Source organism: Hypanus sabinus, chromosome X2 (genome assembly GCF_030144855.1).
Source record: "Hypanus sabinus isolate sHypSab1 chromosome X2, sHypSab1.hap1, whole genome shotgun sequence".
NCBI lineage: Eukaryota > Metazoa > Chordata > Chondrichthyes > Myliobatiformes > Dasyatidae > Hypanus > Hypanus sabinus.
In genome coordinates, this window is record NC_082739.1 from 12,506,212 (window position 1) to 12,530,943 (window position 24,732).

At 38.6% G+C, this 24,732-nt stretch overlaps 1 protein-coding gene and 1 long non-coding RNA gene across 3 annotated transcripts in view; one reads left to right on the forward strand and one right to left on the reverse strand.

Moving 5' to 3' along the window:
* Window positions 1-12,098: 12,098 nt before the first annotated feature.
* LOC132385146 (uncharacterized) lies at window positions 12,099-17,228 on the reverse strand. Its single transcript, XR_009509095.1, has 3 exons — window positions 16,685-17,228; window positions 15,529-15,575; window positions 12,099-13,312 (listed from the first exon to the last, which is right to left on the reverse strand). It is a non-coding gene; the product is annotated as an uncharacterized LOC132385146 (long non-coding RNA).
* A 106-nt stretch (window positions 17,229-17,334) lies between these two features.
* ddx6 (DEAD (Asp-Glu-Ala-Asp) box helicase 6) overlaps window positions 17,335-24,732 on the forward strand; it is a 39,381-nt gene continuing 31,983 nt past the window's right edge. The window contains exons 1-2 of one of the 2 annotated variants that reach the window (XM_059956960.1): window positions 17,335-17,445; window positions 23,698-24,198. In XM_059956960.1, the coding sequence (XP_059812943.1) occupies window positions 23,990-24,198 (209 nt within the window). In that variant the 5' untranslated portion in view covers window positions 17,335-17,445; window positions 23,698-23,989. Of the gene's footprint in view, window positions 17,482-23,697; window positions 24,199-24,732 lie in introns of both variants that reach the window. The other variant, XM_059956959.1, reaches the window with a different exon arrangement.

Genomic DNA, 24,732 nt, shown 5'->3' on the forward strand with positions numbered 1-24,732 from the left:
AATGCATTTGGAGAGAGCAAATATGCAAAGGAATACTTAATAATTGGCCCAATTCTGCACGCACCTTCTGTTGAGAAGGTGCCTGTGTTGTAAAGTTCCTATCCAATAAATCTGTTTCTTCTGCCAAAGTAAAGATCTTGTCCAAGACCTGTAGAATCATGGGAAATTATCAGACAGATTTAGCTTGCTGTGTATCTTCTCCACTTTTGATTAGTAATTAGATCTCAACTTATGTTACATGATAAAGTTCAAGTCATTATGGCTGACTTGTGAACAAGACAAACAACAATTTAAAAAGGGATACTTGTTCTTATCAATTCAGGAATGTGCAAAAACAGAAGCTATTATGGGTTTTTTCAATACACATCCCTCTTTGCATGGCAGTTCGTTGTTCTATTTGAGAGAAGTGAATGGTCTGAATTGCAACATTTGTTACAGAACCTCCAAGAGGACCACGACCTTGTCGTAGGGTGTCTTAGTGACCCAGAGAGCTTTGTTGGCTGGAGTCAGAGCTTTGGCTTTGGCTCTTGGAATGGTCACCCATGCCAAACAGGTCAAAGGGTAGAGGCCAGACTAAGAGTTGTCCGTTGCTCCTTCAGGTTTGGAGATTCAGCTCAGGGCTGACAGCCCTGACTGGTCAAAATAAAAATTGCTACGAAACAGCAATGTAGAATCCTTCTACATTTGTGTGTGACTGAGGACCCTGAACTACATCCGGGGCAAAATAGAGAGGATGATCAAGGACAGAGATAGAAGAACTTCATTGCTGCCCTAAACACCAGCAGTGTAACAGGCAGAGGGTAAATATTTATACAGAAATAAATGAGCCTGGAGCCAGATGTTAGGTAGGCAGATGCCAAGCTTGGGAGAGACTGAGAAGGTCAGAAATCTCAAAAATGATTCTTAGTATAAAGTAGGTAGGTTAGAGGGAATAGAGTGATTAATTGTGCCATCATGAGGCACTTACTGTATGAAAAGGGATTTACAGGATTTATAAGGCCCTCCAAAAATAAAGTAGAAAATGAAGATTTTGCAATATTGAGCAAAGTTTTCCATGATTAACTATCCAAACTTGCGGGTTGACTTTGTAGTAAGGAAGGCAAATGTAATATTAGCATCAATTTCGAAAGGACTAGAATATAAAAGCAAGGATGTAATTCTGAGGCTTTATAAGGCATTGGTCAGACTGTACTTGGAGTATTGTGAGTAGTTTTGGGCCTCATATCTAAGAAAGAATGTGTTAGCATTGGAGAGGGCCCAGAGGAGATTTGCGATAATAATCCCAGGAATGAAAGGGTTAACGAATGAGGAGCGTCTAATGGCTGTGGTCCTTTATTCACTCGAGTTTCAAAGACTGAGGGAATCTCATTGAAACCTACTGAATACTGAAAGACCTAGATCGAATGGACGTGGAGAGGATGTTTCCAATAGTGGGAGAGTCTAGGACTAGAGGGCACAGCATCAGAATAGAAAAATATCCCTTAAGAACAGAGGTGAGGAGGAATTTCTTTAGCCATTGAATCTGTGGAATTCATTGCCACAGATGGCTGTGGGTGCCATGTTATTAGGTATATTTAAAGCAAAAGTTGATTGGTACTTGATTAGTAAGGGCGACAAAGGTTACAGGGAGAAGGCAGGAGAATGGGGTTGAGAGAGAAATAAATCAGCCATGGGCTGAATGGCCTAATTCAGCTCCTACGATTTTTATGTGGGATTGTGACACATACAGCTGGAGCTGGCTAATCACCAGCATTGTGTATAATTTATTTCACCACTGAAATGATCTTTGGATAATTTGAAAATAATATGTGAATATCTATTTCCCTGCACTGATTTGCATAATGACACCGTTGTGTTTTAGCTTGACTGATCTGAGAGCCTACTGCCACACACGAGTTCCTCGTTTCTTCTAATGTCTTGAGTGTACTGAAGAGGAACTACTGAGATCAGATTAAAAAATGAACATTTCAACTAATTAATTGGCAAGTAAAGGCAACAAGAGTCTTAAGACTGTTGCTACAATCGTGACTTTTTATTTTCTAAATTAAGGATGAGACTGAGTCAGAAATCCTCAAAACTGTATTTATGCCTCACACACAGATTCTAATCTGTGGACGGGGTTGTTCACTCATTTATAGAACCCATCTAATGATTTGTCTCATTAGCTTACTAGCCAAGTGGTTAAGGTGGCAGCTGTGCCTCGGGAAATAGTTCTCTTGAATCAAATGACTGTAAATTTTAGTCTTGCTGTGGTGCCTTGAATTAATAATCCTGCATAATCAGAAATAATATATTTATCCTCTTTATAGTTGTTAAAATGAGGGTTCATACTGAAGAACTATTTCAAAGAGCATTAAAGTTATCCACCAACCTACTTATATATAAAATCATTTTCATACTACAGTAACTTGTTGTCTTTTATGTTATCAAGCTGAGTGCAATTTAAAACTAATTTATCACTCCAAATGCCATTTCCAATTCAGGTTATTTATTGTATGTGTTCTTTAATGTCTGTTTAATGTTTAAGGATGGACAGCAGAGTTTTTGCTGGCGATCAGACCAATAATCATCGTTCAAATCACTGGAAAAGTGCAGATTAACTAATTATCGAACTAATGTTTGTGTGACTTTGCTTGGAGTTGCCAATTCTATTTGAATAGCTTCCTCAAGTCCACTGCATCATTCTATTGTGAATCTTCTGAATCCCAGCATCATCACTATAGCAGCTCGGCCACCAGTTACCTTTATCCTAATTTCAGAAATGACTTCTCTAAATCTCTTCATCTTTGAATTTCTCCCTTTTTTGTGTCACTAAGTAAAATAGTTCATTTCTGACCATGCATTGAAACATAGAGTGAAATGAGTTGTTTTTGTGTCAACAACCAATAAAGCCCAAAGTTGTGCTGGGTGGCCTGCAAGAGTCACCATGCTTCCAGTGCCAACATTGTGTGCCCACGTCACTGGAGCCCAAGGGAAACCTACACAGTCATGGGAAGTACATAAAAAACTCCTTATAGGTGGCAGGAATTGGACCACAATCTTCTGATTATAAATGACACACTTCACTATAGTTTCAATGTACATGTGACAAATAAAGCCAATCCTTAATCTTTAATCTTCATCTGGTCACTTTATCCACACGTCCTAAAATGAAAACAATTAACACTGAAATACATGGCGGGCCAGGTAGCATCTCTGAGTGAGGAAAACAGACCTGATGTCAGGTCAAAGGCATGTCATCAGATTTGTAAGAAGGAAGGTATAACAGTTTTTTAGCATTTATACAAGTACAAAATTGGTATCTATTACTATGAAAGTGGTAATATGGTATTTAGAAATTAATAGCAAGAATTAGCAAATACATGAATTTGCTAATGAATACATGAATACAAAGGGAAATGATGTTTGACAAATTGCTGCAACTTTTTTGAGGTTGCAACTAGTAGAATAGATAGTTACTTACTGCCTGATATGCCGTTGGTGTTTAGTGCAGCAATGAAGGTCCTCCATTTCTGGCAGTGTTCAGGGCTTCCTTCACTGTGTCAGTAGCTTCCTCTCAGTTTTCACTGCTGTCAGCCATGCAAATCCTGGGTGGAGACTCAGGAATACCATCACACTCAGATGTAGAAGGATTCTTCATTGCTGTTTCCGTAACAGTTTTGTTTTACCAGTCAGGGTTGTTAGCCCTGAGCTGAACCCCCGAACCTGGAGAACTGGTGGACCACTCTTAGTTTGTCCTCTAGCCTTTGACCTGTTTGGCAAGGGTGACCCTACCATAAAGCCCTGACATCAGCAAACATAGTTCTCCGGGTCATTCAGGCACACAAGCCTCCAAACCACACCAAGGTTGTGGACATCTTGGAGGAGTAGAATAGATAAGGATGAATTAATGTGCTACATGTTGACTTTTAGGTATTTGATAATGTAACACACAAAAAAATTTTAAACACATTTAGAATATATGGTATTGGAGGTAATATACTGGAATAATTTATAGTTAGTTAATGGACAAAAAAAAACCCCATAGAGTGTGAATAAACAAGTTACTTCTGGGTTGGGAAGCAATGAATAATGAAGTGCTGCAGGAATTGCTGCTGGGCCCCAATCAGTATCAATGCTCTGGATGAGGGCTTTAAATCTATCCAAGTTTGCAGATGATCCAAAGCTGTTTGCAAGGAAGATCCGATAGACTTCAGGAAGATGAAAGTTAATAAGTAAGGATATAGTGGCAGGAATATAAAGTGGCGAAATGTGAAGTCATACACTTAGACAGGAAAAGTAGGAAAGTGGAGTATTTTTTTAAATGGCTGAAGAATGTTGTTGATGTTCGGGGAACCTGAGTTCCTTGAACATAAATTGCTCAGTTAACAGGGAGATAATGCAAACAATTAGAAAAGAAAAAGGTATGATGGCTTTTATTATAATAGGACTTGACTGTAAGAATGGAAACATATTGTTCCAAAACAATTGATTCCCCAGAGATCATATCTGAAAATGTTTTGAATTGGAAATAGTTTCCCTATATTCCAGATATTCTTTGATTAAGAATGATGTAGTAAAGGTTCACTAGTTTGATTCTTGGGATGGTACATTTGACACATAAAGAAGAGATTAAATAGGCTGAGTCCATGACTGGGACATCTAGAATCAGGTGACACAATCTAAAGTAAGAGGTCAGCCTCTGAGGATAGAGACTAGATGGTGAATGTGGAGGTTCAGTACATTAAGACAGACATCAATAGGTTTTTAGAAATTAGGAAATAAAGGGACATCGGGTTAGTGCAGGCACTAAGAGATCAGTAGCTTATTCTTCCAATTCTTATGTGCTTCAGAGACAAGGAAAGATGTAGGTGGTGAGCACAGTGGGTAAGGGAAAGAGAGAATGAAAAAAGAATTAATATGGGACTCATTTAGTTTGATTTACTCCTGTTAAATGTCTTTGGATATTCTACCACATTAGAGACACAACAATGGTATGCTGCTTAACATTACCCACAGAGTGCTGACTATAGTGTTATCAGTCTTCAGTCTGAACTGTAGCAGATGCATACTCACGACACTTTAAAAAAGACATCTGTTCATGCTGTGTGCTCGTGGCGGGAACCTAGTGCAAATGTCTACCCTCCATGCTATGGCTCACTGCTGTTCAAGGAATCTGGGTACTTGAGTGTAAACTTGTGCTCTTCAAGCAAGCACAGTTTAGTACGAAGAGGCTGCCTATGAGGGCTGATGTTGGGCAGGCTAGGATAAGCAATGTGCTCTTCAGAGCTGAGATAAGGAGCTTGCAGCTGCATCTGGCAAAAAGAATGAGAATCAGGTTTATTATTGCTGTCACATGTTGTGAAACTTGTTTTGTGGCAGCAGTACAATGCAATACATTAAAATACTTTAAATTGCAATAAGAATAGATAAAAATAAAAGAAATAATGCAAAAAGAAAGCAAAATAGTGAGGTCGTATTGATGGACTCATTAACCATTCAGAAATCTGATGGCAAAGGGGGGAAGAAGCTGTTCCTAAAATGTTGAGTGCATGTCTTCAGGCTCCTGTACCTCCTCTTTGAAGGTAACAATCAGAAGAGGGCATTCCTGTGTTGAGTCTGTACAACTGCATATCGATTAAATAAAAGCACTTATGTGAAGGGGAGGTTAACTGGTATATTCACTTTGCAGTGAAAGAGAGAACAACAGATCAATGCACATGGGTAAGTTATTAGTCAATAATTAGCGCGAAGGGGAGTCATTGCACTAAGAGAAATAGATCCATTATTACATTTCCTCTCCCTTTAGATTAATGTAACATAAAACTATTTGTAACAAAACAATCAATTTCCCTTCAACAAACCATATTCAAATAAGCATGCTTTCTCAATAACAGTCCACTACTAACTTAACTATACTAAGGATCCAGTCTTTTGGGTGGTGCTTTGTTTCTTTCAGGACAGCACTTTTGGACCTGTAGCATGGCATCAGGTTTGGCCAGTGTCTTGTCAAAGACAACTTTCACTGTTACAGGTGTCCTGTTGCTGTCAGAGACATGATCATCACTGAGAGGTAGGTCTAGTGGCTATAATGTGTCCGTCTTGTTGGATGCAGTTGACTTAGGTATGTTCCTCAGCTGAGCATCCAGATAATGGTCCACATAATGTCTCCATGTACAATCTCCAGCATCCACTGTATACATCAGCGGTCCAGTTCTTGTAGCTATCCTACCAGGCGTCCACTTGTCTTCTCAGTAATCACACGCTAGGACTTCCTGTCCAGCCTTGAAGCTCCTTGCTGATTTATTTGGCAACCAGATGAATTGCTTATTCTGTACTTCCCTCTGTAGATCTGGTTTCAGGAGGTCTATATGAGATCTCAGATTCCTGCTCATGAACAGGTGTTTGATTTGTCGTCACATGAACAGAGTTCCGATACACAAAAAGGAAGTTGTCCACCTTGTGCTGTAGAGGAACGTCCTCCTTGTCCATTGCTAAGACTTCTTGAAGGTTTGGACAAATCTTTCAGCCAACCCTTTTGTTGCTGGGTGGTGAGGAACTGACTTGAAATGTCTGATGCCATTTTTCTTCATGAACAGTCTGAATTCTTCTGACGTGTATTGTGGTCCGCTGTCACTCACAATTTGTTCTGGTAAGCCACTTCTGGAGAAGATTGTCCTCAGAGTGGAAACAAAATTGAGTTCCAAACTTGCCATCAGTTGTTGCAGGGCTTACATGCTATAATGGACAAGATGAAGTCTCACAGCATTGCAGACAATGGGACATCACATCCCTTCCTGATGAGCATAATACATTCTATGCCTATCACGATAGCTCTAATACAGCAGAACCTATAGTCAACATAAGGTCGGTCTTCCAGGTAGTGAACCTGTGGAAAGCATCTGTCCCAGAATGTAACCCTGGCTGTGTCCTTAGCCCTTGCACTGATCAACTGTTGAGAGTACCTCCTTGCTTCAATCTGGGATTTCTATCTGCTTTAAGAAGACCACTATCATCCTGGTACCTACCTAGGAAAAATAAGGTAACATGTCTTAATGATTACTGCCTGGTGACTACCATCATGAAGTGATTCAGAAGGCCAGTCATGCATGCATTAACTCCAGCCTTCCAGCCAACCTCAACCCATTCCAATTTACCTACCACCAAAGCAAGTCCACATCAGATGCCATCTCCCTGGCACTACACTCACAACTGTAATGCAGGATTTCAATATGCAAGGGGATTGGGAAAATCAGGTTGGTGTTGGATTGCAAAAGAGAGAATTTGTTGAATGACTATGAGATTGCAAATGTCACTCTACTCTTTAAGAAGGGAGGAAGGCAAAAGAAAGGAAATTATAGGCCAGTTAGCCTAACCTCAGTGGTTGGGAAAGCATTAGTCCAATATTAAGGACAAGGTTTCAGGGTACTTAGAGATTAATGATAAAATATGTCAAAGTCAGCATGGTTTCTGTGAAGGGAAATCTTGCCTGACAAATCTGTTAGAATTCTTCAAGGAAGTAACAAGCAGGGTAGACAAAGGAGAGGTAGTGGATGTCATTTACTTAGATTTTCAGAAGACATTTGATAAGGTGCTTCACATGAGGCTGCTTAACAAGATAAAATCCTATGGTGTTACAGGAAAGAGACTGGCCTGGTTAGCGGTATGGCTGACAGGCAGGAGACAGCAAGTGGGAATAAAGGGGAGCTTTTCTGGTTGGCTGCCCGTGACTAGTGGTGCTCCTCAGGGGTCAGTATTGGGACCACTACTTTTCACATTGTTTGTCAATGATTAAGAAAGTGGAATTGATAGCTTTGTGGCAAAGTTTGTGGATGATATGAAGGTAAGTGGAGGGGTAGGTAGTGCTGAGGAAGCAACACGATTGCAGAAGGATATAGACAAATTGGAAAAATGGGCAAAAAGTGGCAGATTGAATACTGTTGTAAAATGTATGATAATGCATTTTGGTTGAGGAACAATAGTGCGAACTATTATCTAAATGGGGCGAAAATTCAAACATCAGAGGTGCAAAGGGACTTAGGAGTCCTCTTACAAGATACCCAGAAGGTTAATTTACAGGTTCAGTCTGTGGTAAGAAGGCAAATGCAATGTTGGCATTTATTTCAAGGGGAATAGAATATAAAAGCAAGGAGATAATGCTGAGGCTTTGTAAGACACTAGTCAGGCCGCACTTGAAGTACTGTCAACAGCTTTGGGCCCCATATCTCAGAAAGGATGTGTTGTCATTGGAGGGAGTCCAGAGGAGGTCCATGCAGATGATTCTGGGAATGAATGGTTTAACATATGAGGAGCGTTTGACAGCTTTGGGCCTGTACTCACTGGAACCTAGAAGAATGTGTGGGGATCTCATTGAAACCTACCGAATGTTGAAAGGACTGGATAGGGTGGATGTAGAGAGGATGTTTCCTCTGGTAGGGGTATCCAGAACTAGAGGGCACAGCCTCAAAATTGAGGGGCAACCTTTTAGAACAGAAGTAAGGAGGAATTTTTTTTTAGCCAAAGGGTGGTGAATCTGTGAAATGCTCTGCCACAGACTGCGGTGGAGGCCAGGTCTGTGGGTATATTCAAAGCAGAAGTTGATAGATTCCTGATTGGTCAGGGCATCTAGGGATATGGTGAGAGGGCAGGTGTATGGAATTGAATGGGATCTACTATCAGCTATGATGAAATAGCAGAGAGGACTCAATGGGCTGAATGGCCTAATTCTGTTCCTATGTCTTATGGTCTACACTCTTCTCTGGAGCATCTGGAGATTAAAGACACCCATATCAGACTACTGTTTATTGACTATTTTTCCATCTTCAATACTAGAACTCCAAGTAAACTCATCACCAAACTCCTAGACCTGGGACTCAGCACTTCCTTTGCAATTGGATCCTTAACTTCCTGACCAACAGTCCACAGTCAGTAAGGATAGGCAGCAACACCTCCGCCACAGTTATCCTCAACACTGGTGCTCCACGACGTTGCATCCTCAGCCTCTTACTCTACCCCCTGTACACTCATGACTGCATGGCCAGATTCTGCTCTGACTCCAGCTCCAAGTTTCCAGATGATACCACTGTGGTGGGCTGAATCACAAATAACGATGAGATGGAGCACAGGAAGGAGATAGAGAGTCTGGTGATGTGGTGTCATGACAACAATCTTTCCCTCAATGTCAGCAAAGCAAAACAGCTGGTCATTGACTTCAGGAAGGAGTGTGGTGCACATGCTCATGTCTGCATCAACAGTGCTGAGATCCAGAGGATTGAGAGCTTCAAGTTCCTTGGACTGAGTATCACCAATAGCCGCTTCTCCCCGTCAATATTGACACAACAGCCAAGAAAGCTCACCAATGCCTGACCTTCACCAATTTTTATCAATATGCTATGGAAAGCATCCTATCTGGATGCATTCTGGTTTGGTATGGCAACTGTTCTGCTTGTGACTGCAATAAACTATAGAGAGGTGTGGACACAACTTAGAACATCATGGAAATCAGCCTCCCTTCCATGAGTCTATCGACATTTATTGCTCTTTTGGTAAAGCAGCCAGCAACTCTGGACATTCTTCTTGCTTCTCCTATCAAGCAAATGATACAAAAGCCTGAAAGCATATACCACCATGGTCAAGGACAGCTTACATAATAGGATTATTGCACAGCTCCTAGTATGATAAAGTGAACTCTTGACCTTACAATCTACCTTGTTACAACCTTGCATCTTATTGCCAATCTGCACTACACTTACTCTGTAACTGTAACATTTTATTCTGCACTCTATTATTGTTGCACTTTGTATTACCTCAATGCACTGTTGTAATGAATTGATATGTATGAACAGCAAGACAGGTTTTTCATTGTACCTCAGCCATAAACTATTTTTACCAATCTGTACACATATGGGCTGAATACTTACAGCCATAGAGTCAGTAGAAAAACATTCCCTTTAGCCCATGCTGAAACCATTTAAACTGCATACTCCCATTGTCCAGCACTGGGACCATAGCCCTCCATACCACTACCATCCATGTCCTGTACCTATTCATACTTCTCTTAAACATTGAAATTGAGCTTACATGTACCATTTGTGCTGGCAGCTCATTCCACGTGTTCACAACTCTCTGAGTGAAGAAGTTTCCTTTCATGTTCCCCTTAAACGTTTCACCTTTCACCTTTAACTCATGACCCCTGGTTGTAGTCCCACTGAACCTCAGTGGAAAAAGCCTGCTTGCATTTACCCTATCTAAACACCTCATAATTTTGTATATCTCTATCAAATCTCCCCTCAATCTTCTACATTCTAGGGAATAAAGTCCTAACCTATTCAATCTTTCCTAAGAACTCAGGTCCCCAAGTCCCAGCAAAATCCTTGTAAATTTTCTCTGCATTCTTTCAATCTTATTTACATCTTTCCTGTAGGTAGGTGACCAAAACTGCACACGATACTCCAAATTAGGCCTCACCAACTTCTTATCCAACTTCAACATAATATCCCATCACCTGTACTCAATACAGTGATTTATGAGGGCTAATGTGCCAAAAGCTTTCTTTACGACCCTATCTACCTGTGCTGCCACTTTCAATGAATTATGAATCTGTATTCCCAGATCCATTTGTTTTACCACATTCTTCAGTGCCTCAGGCTTGTTATTCAGATTGTCAGAGTGGCGTGGTACACATTGGTTGCTCTAGTATCACGTATACATGTACAGCTCAAATCTGAAAACATGAAAGGAGGCATCACTCTGTATTATTTTCAATCACAACCTGTTCAATTAATTCAGGCTCAGGTTTCTGAATAGATTCCTTGCTAGCCTCTGTCAATTACTGAGCATTTATAGAAACTTGACTTCTGTATGTCTGATAAACCAAGCTTATTTTTTGATGATCCATTTAAAATATTGGACAGATATATATTTGAGTTTCATTGTCATGGGGTTCCAATATGAGGATTGGAAATTAAAAAAAAAACAAAGTTTGAACCCTGTTTAGATATGGGTTCAGCAATGGGGAAAAAAGCAGCATAAAGATGATGAAGAAGAAAAAATACTCAAATTGGAGGGAAATGGTTGGTAGTTTCTCACAATGATCTCTGTTGGGATCTCAACAATTTAATATATTTATCAGTGCCTTAGATAAGAATAATGCAAAGATTGGTAGCATTGTAAAAAGAGTAGAAGGAAGCATAAAATTATAGAGATGCTGGCAAATTAAATATGAGTTTTGATAAGAATTTGATTGACTTTTTTGAAGAAGTAACCAAGAAGTTCGATGAAGGCAGGGTGATAGACATAATCCATATAGACTTCAATAAAGTATTTCATAAGCTTCCACATGGTAGATTGTAATTGAAGATAAGATAGTATGGGATTCAGAGAGAGTTAGCTAATTGCAATTTCTCTCTTTGCTCTGCTCTAGATCATCTGGACAACAGGAACATACATGACAGGCTGTTGTCTGTTGACTAGAGCTTAGCATTCAAGGCACTCATTCCATCCAAAATTATCAACAGGCTCTAAAACCTGGGCCTCTACCTTACGCTGCAAATCAATCCTTGACTTCCTCATTGACAGACCTCAGTCAGTGAGGACTAGTAAAAACATCTCTTCATCGCTGATTATCGAAACAGGTGGACTTAAAGGCTGTGCTTAGCCCCCTGCTATATAAGACCATAAGACATAGGAGCAGAATATACCCTATACACACATGACTGTGTGGTCAGATACAGCTCCAATGCTATATACATATTTACTAACTTGCCACTGTTGTTGGAGCAAACTGCAGGTAGTATTGAGTCAGCTTACAGCAGTGAGATAGGACACCTGGTTGAGTGGAGTTTCAACAACAGAATCAGATTCAGATTCACTATCACTGACATATGACATGAAACCTGTTGGTTTGCAGCAGCAATACAATTCAAAGACATAAAAATTGATAAATTATAAAAATAAATTATGCAAAAAAGGCAATAATGAGGTAGTGTTCATAGATCATTCAGATATTTAATGGGTGAGGGGAAGAAGCGGTTTCGGAATCATTGAGTGTAGATTTTCAGGCTCCTGTACTTCCTCCCCAATAGTAGTAATAAGAAGAGAGCATGTTTTGGATGGTGAGGGTCCTTAGTGATGGATGCTATTCTTGAAGATATCTGCAATGGTGGGAAGGGTATGCCCATAATGGAGCAGAGTGAGTCTATGACCCCCTGCAGCCTCTTGCAATCCTATGCATTAGAGCCTCCATACCAAACTGCAGTGCAACCAGTTAGAATGCTCCCTACTGTACATATATAGACATTTTTAAGTCTTTTGGTAATATACTGAATCTCCTCAAACTTCTTATGAGACAGAGCTTCTGGCATGCCTTCTTCATGATCGCATCCATGTATTGGACCCTGGACAGGTCCTCTGAGATGTTGACGCACAGGATCTTAAAGCTGCTCACACTTTCCAACACTGACCCTTCAATGCCCTGACTGATGAAGGTCAGTGTGCCGAAAGCCTACTTCACCATCCTGTCTATCTGCAATGCCATTTTCAGGGAACCACATACTTGTGCTGCACAGTCTCTCTGTTCTACAACAATCCTCAAAGACTCATCATTGCTGTAAAAGTCCTATCCTCATTTGTATTCCCAAAATATGAACACCTTACACGAATCTGAATTAAACCTGATTATTATGCCTCAGCCCATGTACCTGTCTAAGAGAAAATGGCTCAGGCAGGTACATTAACAACATGGGCCTGTTCAGCTGAAGGATTTGTTTCTGTGCTGTATGACTATGAAAAAAAATGGAAGCAAACATGAAGCAAAACATTAAAGAATATGAATTTTTTTAAACATGAAAAGGTGGGAATGGCGTTAACTAAATAGAAATTCCATGTACACAATCATTGAACTGGTACAAAAATGAAGAAGGGTATTGGCTAATGGAAACCAAGCATGAGGTTTTTGCTACAGCTCCACAAAATCCTTTTCAGATCACATGTGGGAGAAGTTAGCAACAGCTTCATCGTTTTGGATCACATGAAATGCAGAACCTCTCCACAAAAAAGTACATATAAATACCAAACATAATCGTAAGTATGAAGCTAATACATTTTAAGGGCGTTAGGAAATACAGAAGTGTTCGGAACATTCGGTTTAGAATGACAAAATAATTATCCTGGCTTGCTTTGCATGGAAGTGGGCAGAGCAATGCTTTAACTTTAACACGGGTGTTTTCATTGGTCCGTAACGCTGCTGTTGCTGGGGCCAGAGAGGAATTAGTCTCCGCTGATTGGTCCTGCACTCAGCCGTGCGCGAATGATGGCTCTGTTCACAGGCGAACTGCTGGTGTTGGAAACAAATAGGGATAATCGTTACATCGGAACTCTGTGGGAAGTGAGAAAGGGTGTGACGGCTCGGAACTCCCCGAGAAAAGGAGGGATTTATTACAGGGAAATATGGGACGTTTGAGTTGGGACGGAAGATGAAGGGATTTTTGTCACAGTGATTCACTTCTGCAAGGTTAGAGTTACTATCAACTTGTTCCAGACTATTTTTTCTTGCAATAATTATCAGATGATTCCTAGTGATGCTTTACCAACAATTTGAATAATCATAGTTAGCTAATTTTCCGTGCTGTCCGTGTTTTTCATGAACCTAGTGCTTGCAATGGGACCCGTTACTTGATTATTCTCGTTCTGTTATCAAATTACAGCAAATTTCAATTTAACTCTTCCCCCTTTAAGGTTCGTAATCTTCTCCTAGGTCATGATTCTATTACTGCCTCACATGCAGATATTTGCCATTCAAATATGCCTTACTCATATTTAATCGGTTCTCTTTAATAAACCGCATTTTCAATAGCCCAGGTGTTTTCTGTCTGTTACTATGTTGACCGCAGCATTATAACTGATGCTCAATCTCTGGAAACATTTGACATTAAAGATGTCTGCAGGTATATGCTATCCAGCCAAACGCCTCTCAAAATCTCGCAACCCATTGCAAACTCCCATGAAAATGGACCAATTCTCAACGTAACAGTCATAAACAGGATACTCAGGCAGTATACTAAATTTACTAAAAATTACAATGCGCATCGAACAATGTACAACTAGATTTGGATGACGTGTTCTATACCTCAGATTACTGAGGAATGCATCTTTCACTTTAAGTATGATCTAGTTGCCGGAGAGCCTGAAACAAGGAACATTAATTCACGTTTTGTCATATTTATGACAAGTTTTATGACAAAAAGCAAGTGATACAAACTTGCTTTTTCTAAAATTGTTAGGGAAAGGGGATAACTTATTTTCACTTCATTTTGAAGATGGTTGAGAGGAATATGGGATTTGCAGACTCTTCCACAAATATAGGCCAGCTGTTGCTGTGGTATAGAGACTGCTAGAAGAAGCTACTGATCCATCAGCAATCTCCACTCCTGATGGCATGGAGTTAATCGCATCCTGATCTACTTTGGTGGCAAAAGTCCTGACCTGCTTCCTTGCTGTCATCAGTTCAGGGTTAAACCCTCGTCGAAAATTTCTGGAAAGTTCATCCAGTCAAGGTTTCAATCCAAAACGTCAACAATACTTTTCCTCCCTCAGATCCTGCTTGAGTCATTGAGTTCTTCCAGCAGAGTAGTTTGTTACTAAGGAATGATGTTGACTGGCATTTTGAGACCAACTTTTACCTTTTGTAAATACACGGTTGCATCTCAATCTGCCTTTTCATGGCTCATCATTCATAAAATCCATGGGTATGTGTTCCACATTGAGACTTAAAAGAGCTTTTCAGAAGTCTGAGAATAGCATTAGGAAAAACAAATGGTTGAAGATGAAGGGCTCTCCCAAAATTCCCTAAAATGGTTGAATTACCTTGATGTTGCATGGAGGCTTACAAGCTACCAGTGATTCATGACAGTTAACATTTTCAGTATACTAAACATGATTGATCATTCATCCTAAGCATTGCAGGTGCTTATTTACCAGTTCTTGTTTTCTGTATTGTATACATCAAAGTTGCTCACTTACTGAACATAGATCAGTTTCTCAGCTCCTTCTGGCATTTAGTCAGTCATCAGGACCATCAAGCAGTATGCTATAGCAATTATAGAACTAATTTATGAACAGGAGAATAAGAGTTGTACATGTGCCTACAGTACCTAGATAAGGTAAAAAAATTTCAATGCTCCTCTGCTACCCACTTTGGTGGAATATGGAAGAAATGGTGTGTTAGATGAAATACATGCTACACATGGTACTAAATTTTCCTATTATCATTGACAAACGTAAGCATTGGTCCCCACAAAGCTGAACTTCTTGTATCAAATCATTTTCTGCTAGGTACAGGTAACCTGAACCTTCCCCACCAAAGGTTTTTGAACTCACTTCAAGAGTTGGTATCATTTTCATCCCATTACCATTTGGTTCTAAAAGAGATGGTTGTATTATTACAGACAGCGGAGGAAATGGCTCTAACCGTGTCAGAAAGTCTGAAAATGAGTTGCGACTCTGTCAAAGCCAAGTCAAAATCAAAGTAAATTTATTATCAAAGTCCCTTACCATATACTATTTTGAGATCCATTTTCTTGCAGGCATTCACAGTAGAGCTAAAGAAATACAATAGAATTTATGAAAAACTACACATATCAAAGACTAATAAACAAGCAATGCGCAAAAGAAGGCAAGTTATGGGAATAGAAATACTAAGAATATGAGCTGTAGGGTCCTTAAAAGTGAATCTGAAAGTTGTGGAATCAGTTCAGCATTGTGGTGAGAGAAGTTATCCACACCATTGTAGGAGCTTGAAGGTTCTAGGGTAGTGGATAGCAATATTCTTCAACCTCTTTTAATCACTGGGCCACACCATTAAAACACTTTTGAGATAGGATGAGATAATCTAAAGGAGAGAATGTTCATTTCATCCATCAGTATCCTGAACCAGCATGTATAACTTCTCTCACCTCAACACTGAACTGATGGACTCACTAACCAATGGACCCACTTTCAACTCATGTTCTCAATATTATTTATTTATTTATTTATTATTATTTGCTTTTTTTGTATTGCAATTTGTCTTTTTTTCACATTGGTTGTCAATCTTAGTGTGCAGTTTTTCATTGATTGCATTGTATTTTTTTGTTCTACTGTGAATGCCTGCAAGAAAATGAATCTCAGAAAGTGAATGGTGACATATACATACTTAGATAATAAAGTTACTTTGAACTAGTTTCACCTTTGAATATTGTACTGGAGACTGCAGTTCAGTTTGAGAATGGCTGTGTTCAATCAAGCAAAGCCTACTCTAGAACATGTAGTGTTACTGTAGAAACTCACAGTTCACACAACTTCAAATGATAATCACTTTTTTGAAGTATAATTACTGTGGTAATGCAGCTAACAGAGCATCCAATGTGTACAAACCAAACCACCTAGGAGAGCAATATGATAATGAACTGTGTTATATTTAGGAAAAAAATCTTTACATGGGGCTTTTTTGCCAAGAACATTTTACATGCATTTATGTAGTTCTGAAGTGTGGTCATGAAGGTAATAGAGGAAATGTGACAATCAATACGCACAAAACAAGTTCCCACAAATAATAATATGCTTACAAAACATTTTGAGGGTGTCATAATTAGCCCACACACCCAAGCATTCCTACAGGCAAATTCCCAAATTAACATCGAAACTCCCTCAAGAATTGCAATAGTTTTACCTTGGAAATTTCTTCCCAAGGCTGTAGAATGAGACTTGAATATAAAACTCAAAATCTTGAATAAGACTGGCGTGTTGTCCATTTAAGCAGACAGTGTACATGCACACAAGGAAAATACCCCAGAGGTTTTTTTAGATCTTTGTCACAGCACTGTCAAATCATTCCCATGCTGAGCATACAGGCTTTATGCTCAGACAACCTTAAAAGTGACTTGTTTATCAGGTATTTCCTCAAATGGAATGGACAATATGTACAAATTAAGTCTCCAACGCTTCGCAGACCTTAAAGTGGAACAACCAGGAGAGGGCGCGAACACAGAACAGTAAGGCAACTAACGACCAGAAGCAGAGAGGAGAAATAAACAGAATAAACAGAAACAAACCGCGCGGAAGAGGGGGGAGAATAAGACAGAGAAGGAGAGAAACACATAACTGAAAATAATAATAATACAATCTGGCCTTATCAGGGAAAAAGTCAGTACAGTATACATCTAGCTTGACGAAATGGCAGTCACGTGACATTCCCCGTTCTCCCTCCCCCCTGCACTAAACTTAAATTAAATTCGAAATTGCCTCCATTTTAGTATAGCTTGTAGTTAATTTGTGGAGTTTCGTGAGGTAACGATGGTTTTGTAACCGGGCGCGATGGCTTTAATAATTGATGTGATATATTCAATGCTCCCTTGATGACGTTAGGGGGGTTGAGGGAAAGACGCCATATTGGAATCGGGCAGAGCTGTGAGACAAAAAAAGAGAGTAAATGTAAGGCAAATCGGAGCGAAATCGCCGCCATCTCGGGTTTGTTTTTAAGTATTTTCTCTTAAATTCTTCTGATGAAGCATTAGGTCTAAGGATATGCCTTTATTTTTGAGAACAGCACTTCCCCGGCTTTTATTTATAAAGCTGCGTAGGAAGTTGATTATTTTTTCTTCTCTTCCGTTGGTGCAAGGCCCAAAAGTCTTTCGCGTTTTTTTAAATGCGTATTCAGTCGTGTTTTAAATGTCATTTTGTGTTTAAGGTTATTCCCAATGACGTTCTTCGTAGTTTTTTTTTGGTAAATACCTTAAAAATTATTGTTAATTTCTACTAAGTTTCTGTCCTGGGTACATGGTAGAGAAATGTTTGGGTTTGTGCCGTCTCCTTCCCTCCGAAGTGACAGGACACGTAAGGAAGCCCAGAGAGATGTGTTGTAAATATTGCCCCATTTACCCCGGGACTCTTCCCCACACCATAATCCCGGACATGCTTCGTTCTCTGTCCGTTTTCCAATAGAACTGGTTGTTTTTCTGTGTCTATATTTTCAACCGCGTTTCTGTTTACACTTTGAAGCTGTGTTTTCTAATCCAGTCTTAATTTCCGCCTCTGTCACCAATGTGACGTGTAATGTGTTTTGCGTATAAAATCGCCATTTTTAAAATAAACTTAATTGGAGGAGGTACTGTAGTTTGTAACTATTAATTGCTTAATTTTAAGCTATTGGGTAATTGTTTACTTTAAAGTAGGGTTAACGTAGCATGTAATAATTACGCTCTGCTTGGTATTCGCTATATATTTAATCATTTAAATTCGCATTCTTGAAGGATATAAGAAGTTTTACAATTTTAATCTCATTTATCAACGTTTGTTTTTATTGTAAAATATGCATTTTAACCAATGGATTCATGGGAATATATTGGAATGAAGTAATATAAACTTTATAAAATCTTACATGTAGTTATGTTGGGGAAGAAATGCCTCAATCAATTCCCTGTCTCCTTTTTGATTCCTCCTTTATAAAGTATGTATTTAGTCTGGGTGGCGTTTTAGTTTTGATGAAGATCCTCCTGTATTATTTTCTGTAGATTCTCATTCAAAATCAATTGTTTTTATTTCTTCCGTCTAATGTACAGTTTCAGTGTGGTGGGTGGGAGAAATTCATTAGAACTGGAGCCCTTCTGAAATTTGGTAGGTTGATTTTGTATGGTGATCATATGAACACTTATCAGTAGAACTTGCTGCAGTTGTTTTGATTGGCATTAATGAATTGTGCTTCCGTGCAGTAGAAGTTTAGAGCAGGTTTTTATAACGTTGAGTTTCTTCATAATTAAATTTGACAACTCAAACTTTTGTAAGACAAATATTTCGGTGGGTGAGTTAAGTGGCCAGTAGGAATCTTACAAAATACCTGCCAGTTATCCATTTTAAATGTCATTATGAATGCTGATTATATTGTGATGTAATAAGTTATAATGCGCCACTGTACCGTCTTCAAGGTAAAAAGATGAAGGGTTTTTTTAAAAATTCCCAATGAAAGGTCGATCTCTCTCTTCTTTCTCCCCCCCCCCCCCCTCCCCCGATGCTGTCGGCGGATGCTGCCAGAGCAAGGTTTAATCGACACGGATTATAGATTTGGACTCTAATTCGGGTTTAGGATGTGTTCTAGTTCCAGTTCTGGTCGCTCTTTTTCTTGTTACTATTAGGCGATTTTCTTTTTAAATCGGGACGGCCTCCAGAGAACGAACACACTGAGCTGAACTGTACTAAAACATATCTTTTGACACTGTTTTATATTCTCTGTTTTCCTTTTTTTTCCGTTGGTACGTTTTTTTGCGCGTGAAAGGGGATTGACGTTTTCTTTGAACGGGGTGGTTCTTTGTTTCGTCACTGAGGAAGACGAATTTCAGGGTTGTAATCTGCATATATTAATTTTTTTTGCATCTTTGGTATGAGTCGTCCAGCCTCTTTAAATGATTAGATCTGGAACGTCTGTCTAGATATGTCAATACACAGAAACATAGAAAATAGGTGCAGGAGTAGGCCCTTCTGCCCTTCGAGCTTGCACCGCCATTCAGTATGATCATGGCTGATCATCCAACTCAGAAACCTGTACCTGCTTTCTCTCCCTACCCCCTGACCCCTTTAGTTACACTTGTTTCTATATTGTCATTTGTTTCCATTTCAGCGATGCAGTCCTAATCACAATTTTCTAGTTGCCAGTATGGAGAAAACTTGTAAGAATGTACATTTGGGTGGAATGAAATTCTGTTTTTTTTGGAAAGTGTCACTTTCCAAAGTTGATTTCCTTGATTATACCTGAAAATGTATGGAGTTGAATATGCTTAGTGACTGATCTCTACAGTCCTCTTAAGCAGTTCCAAAAAATCATTGTTCTCTGGATGGAAATTCTTCTAATTTTTTTCTATAAAATGAAGTTTTAATTTCCACACTAAAATCAAAGTTCCGCCTGCATTGAAATACATCAGTGCAAAGTTCTTAACTGCACTGGTTTACCCATTTGACATTTTGTGTGCTTTAATTTAGAAAGATTGTAGAGTTGGTTTCAATAATTCAAATGTTTACATGCAGTAAGACCAACAAATGGGGAAGTAATTAAGTTTATTTAAGCATTTTTTTGGGCAATAATCGTAATCCAGTTGGATCTGATAGAATCAAATACCCTGTGTAATTTACTCTCTCACACTTATCTGGTTGTAAGTTTGTAGTTGCTAGCCTTTGAGCTTATTGCCATGAAAAAATGCTGGCTGGGAAAACTATAGCAAAGAAACATGATTAATGAAATCATGGGATCTTTGCAATCTGTTAATGTGCAGAATTCACTGGAATTCTCTACCAATGGTCCACACAGGGCAGTGTCTGAGCCCTGTATTTTGACTCAGAAGCTGGACTGCCCACTCTGGCCCACACAGGAAGCCTTTCCATGGTATGCCATGGTAATGATTTGTGTCAGATTCCTGGGATATCAGCATGCAACAGTAGCAAAGTTGGAGGTTTATGCAAAGGAGCAAAGGAAAATGCTTAATGGCTGTTTGTCTGACAGAAAGGCACTGCTCACATCCTGGAAAACCAACCTGACCACTAAACAAGCTACCACTGGTGTTACAGGCTACAACAGATAAAATGGATGTTAACTGAAAAGGAATCTAGCAGTAGTAGGCTCAACATTCTTTGGGATGAATTCAGAATCATTTACAGGGTGTGCAGTAAATTTGTTCCCAGTAAAATAATGAAATTGAAATCTAGATCCCTTAACTACGAAGTTTGTAGGTAGTATGATGAGGCAAGGTAGCAAGCTTTTGATAGAAATCGTGGAAGAGCATAGAAAGTGTTAACATTTTAAAAAGGAAATTAGGAAAGAGTTCTGAAAGAAATCTTGGCAAACGTGATTGAGAAAAATTTTTTAAAAATCTTTTTTAGTACATAACTGGTAATGTGCATGGCCAATTAGGGTTTCAAAGGAGATTATGGAAGATGTGTATCCAGTTTTTAATATTTTGTAATGGATTTTTGAGAAGGGGATTATCCTGCTTTGTCTTTAATTTCTCTTCAACTGTGATTATAATATTCACTTTAAAGGCAGTTTATCGCCTTCTGAAAAAGTGTAAATTGCCATACCCAGTTTGACTACATCACAGGCTTTAAAAAGAAAGGAAATAGCAGGGGCTAGCACTACATTTTTTAAACCTTTGTGGCTGCAGGATTTGTACAGAAAGATTAGTGGATTGATAGTATGATATTGTTTTTAAAAAGAAAAAACAAATAATTGCCTCCCAGTTGCTTTAAATTTGGCATATTATTGAAATCCATTCTAAGGAACGACATGCACCTTTATTTTGAAGAGGGCAGATCTGCAACGAAAACGATGTGCTTTATAAGTGAAGATCAATTTTAGTTTTTTGATGCCAAGGAGGGTAGATTGGAATTAGTGGTCTATGTGAATTTCAGCAAGGCTTTGAAGTGACCAATGTAGCAAGTTAGTAAACTATTGGCAATTGGTAGGAGTTAAAGAATAATACTTGATTTTGAGATCTTTTTTTAATATATCAATGAATTGGACAAAACAGTTGGTGCACAGTGAGGATGAAAGCTTTAGACTGCAGGAAAATTTAAATGATTTGTTTGGTTGCACAGAAAGGCAGCAAATGAAATTTAATCACAACCAGAATGAGTTAATGTATACAGGTGAAGCAAGGATGTTGAGTGATAGTGTCCAGTTTCCTTTGTTCCTTTATGTATAGAGATCCTGTTAATAAGGTAGGTAGTGGAAGGGGTATGCAGAAACTCAAGAAAATCTGCAGATGATGGAAATCCAGCCCAAAATGTGGACTGTACTTTTTTTTCCCCCCATAGATGCTGCCTGGCCTGCTGAGTTCCTCCAGCATTTTGTATGTATTGAAGGGGTATGCAGATTGCTTTCCTCGTATTTTGCCCTGCAGTTGTCAGTTTTCATTTTTGTTTGTTATAAATTGAATTCTATTTTTTGTCTGTTTTTGTCTATAATTTTCAGATAAATTGCTTGGAAACATTAATATTTATAAAGTTAATTTTAAAATGGAGATAGTTGGATATATTCTTGGGTCCTTTTAACTGCATTCGTGCTAATAATGTAATCTTATCTAACTTTGACATTGTGGATGTTCCAACAATCGATCAATGTTAAATCATAGACGCACTCACTGGTCTTTAAGCCTAACAATTTCTGACTACATTATGCAATATAACTTTGTTTTTTGATTGATTTGTGAGAAACCACAAGCTTGGTTAGAATAAGAGAGGCAAACTGAAGGAGGCTATAAAATCCCTTGTCTGACTTGTTATTCAATAAAATCATGGCTTATGACAATACAAAGATTGCAGATGCTAGAATCTCAAGCAGAAAATAAGCTGCTGAAGGAACTCAGTGGTTGAGCAGCATCTATGCAGGAACGGGAGTGCTCTGCCTTCCTATTGAAAATGGAAGCATAGTTCTCTGTCAGCTGAATGTCTGAAGTTGTCTCTAACAATCTCTTAATTGGACTAAAATTCAATTAATAACACTTTCAAATTTAAGATAAATTTCATTTTTAATTTTTTCTAAGTTAACTAAACATGTTTTAACTTAATTCAAAAATATATCAATTGAAACTTGCTCCTTTCCCTCGGGGCATGGAATAAGGACTGATCCTGCACCTGTTTAATCTGGTGCAGGTTTAGAGGACAGTCTAGGCCAATAATGCGGACTTGTATGGAAGTTCAGCATATCTTAATTAACTTGTGGTTTTCAGAAGTAATTTGGATTGATAGTCTGCTTACTGTAATCTAGATGTACTGTATTCATTAGTTACCTTGTTGATACGACTGACTGCTTTAAATACTGTTTCATAAATCGTGCTGACTTCCAGCTGATATTATGGTGACATGCCCTTTTGCCATTGAGGTGGATTCCAACAGATGCCAGGCTAAGCTTTTGACCACAATTTCTCCAGTATTTGGGATTATTTTAGTCTGCCTTTTGATGTTAATAACATTTTTTATATACTTTTGTTCAGTATTATTAGCCATATTACTTTGCCAGAAGCATGAATTGTGGAAAGAGAAAAGGCAGTTCTCTTCAACAGGCTTCTTTGACCACCAAAATGAACTCCTCATTTGGCATTTTATTGTTTCATTGTAATGTGATTATGTGCCTTTCTGATCAATGTTTTTAAAGAACTGCACAATTTTTTTTAAAGCTGAAGTAATTCCATTTGGGCAGCATCAGTGGAGGGAGAGTCGGTTGACAGATAACGTCAATAACTTTTCGTTAGAATTGTGTAGCTCAGATCCAGAAAAAAGTAAGGAAAAAGTGATTTGGTTAACAGATCTCTTCATTCCAGTTAGTTGCTGGGAGTGTTTGACAAGTGTCTGAGTACTATAACATATAATTTGTCCCATGTTTCGAAATAAACAGGGAAACTAATCGAAAGCATGAAATCCAAAATTCTGTCATTACTAATGCATTTGGACTCTGGCAGTGAGGAATTTGTTATCGAATGAATGAATTATGTCAGAATCTGGAGCAGTTGTGGAATTAATGTGAAAACTGATCATAATTTCCTGATGCATTGTGTTTATACATTCCTGATTTTGTGAAACTTTGTTCTTTTTAGTTTAAGCAACATTGTCAAAGATAGTTGAGAGGGTCCTTGTTGCCATTTAGTAGGTTTGAATGGTTGTGCAATCTTTTTTTAAAAAAAAATTGTTTTAATTACATTACAGGTGAAAGTGAATACATTCAAGACCTTTTTATGAAAAAGGATTTATGTGGCAGAATATTGTCTACTAAGCATCAGTGCAAGTGACTGCTTGACTTTTTAAAAAGACTCGTATGAGAGCTTGCTTTGATTGCAACAAGAGGACTCGTATACATTGAGCGAACTTTATCTCTTCATTTGAAGAGGTTTAAGCTATTACAGTTTCTGTATGAACATTGGGCTGTAAACTGAACCTGCATATTATATATATATATATATATATATATAAAAAATTTTGAAATATATATATATATAAAATGACCACAGCCAGGACGGAAAATCCCGTTATTATGGGTTTGTCTACTCAGAATGGGCAATTGAGGGGCCCACTGAAATCTAGTGCAATCCCAGGAGGGGTACCACCACAGCAAGTTGCACAGACCAACCAACAGCTACAGCAATTAAAGAATGCCAGCACACTTAATGGCACTCAGCAGCAAGCGCATACGACCAGCAGTACTATTAAGTAAGTATTTTAAACAAATCTTTGGAAGCTCAATATTCTGATAGTAAAGTTGTCAGATTATTGTTGGAGTTCAGGCTTCTGATATTTTGCATGAATTCAGAATGTTCTAATTATGTGCTTTTGCAGATTTTAATTATTGTAATAGAAATGTGTTTATCAATTTGCAACAGCAATGTATTACAAATATAATTGAAATAATGATCGGATCTGTTCTGCTCTTGGTATAGGGATAATTACTGGCTGTGTTATCAACAGACCCTTAATTTTAATAACCCCATTAGGAGGAGTATTGCACTGCTTGGCTTTTAGGCTGTAATTTTGCCTTTTGTTTTTGTCCCCTTTTTTTGTAAGTGTGATAATATTACTGGTGACAGGAGTGAATCTGCAGATGCCGGAGATAAATAAAAACACAAAATGTTGGCAGAACTCAGCAGGCCAGACAGCATCTATGGGAGGAGGGAGTGACGAGTCATCGCTGCCTCCTCCCATAGATGCTGTCTGGCCTGCTGAGTTCTGCCAACATTTTGTGTTAAT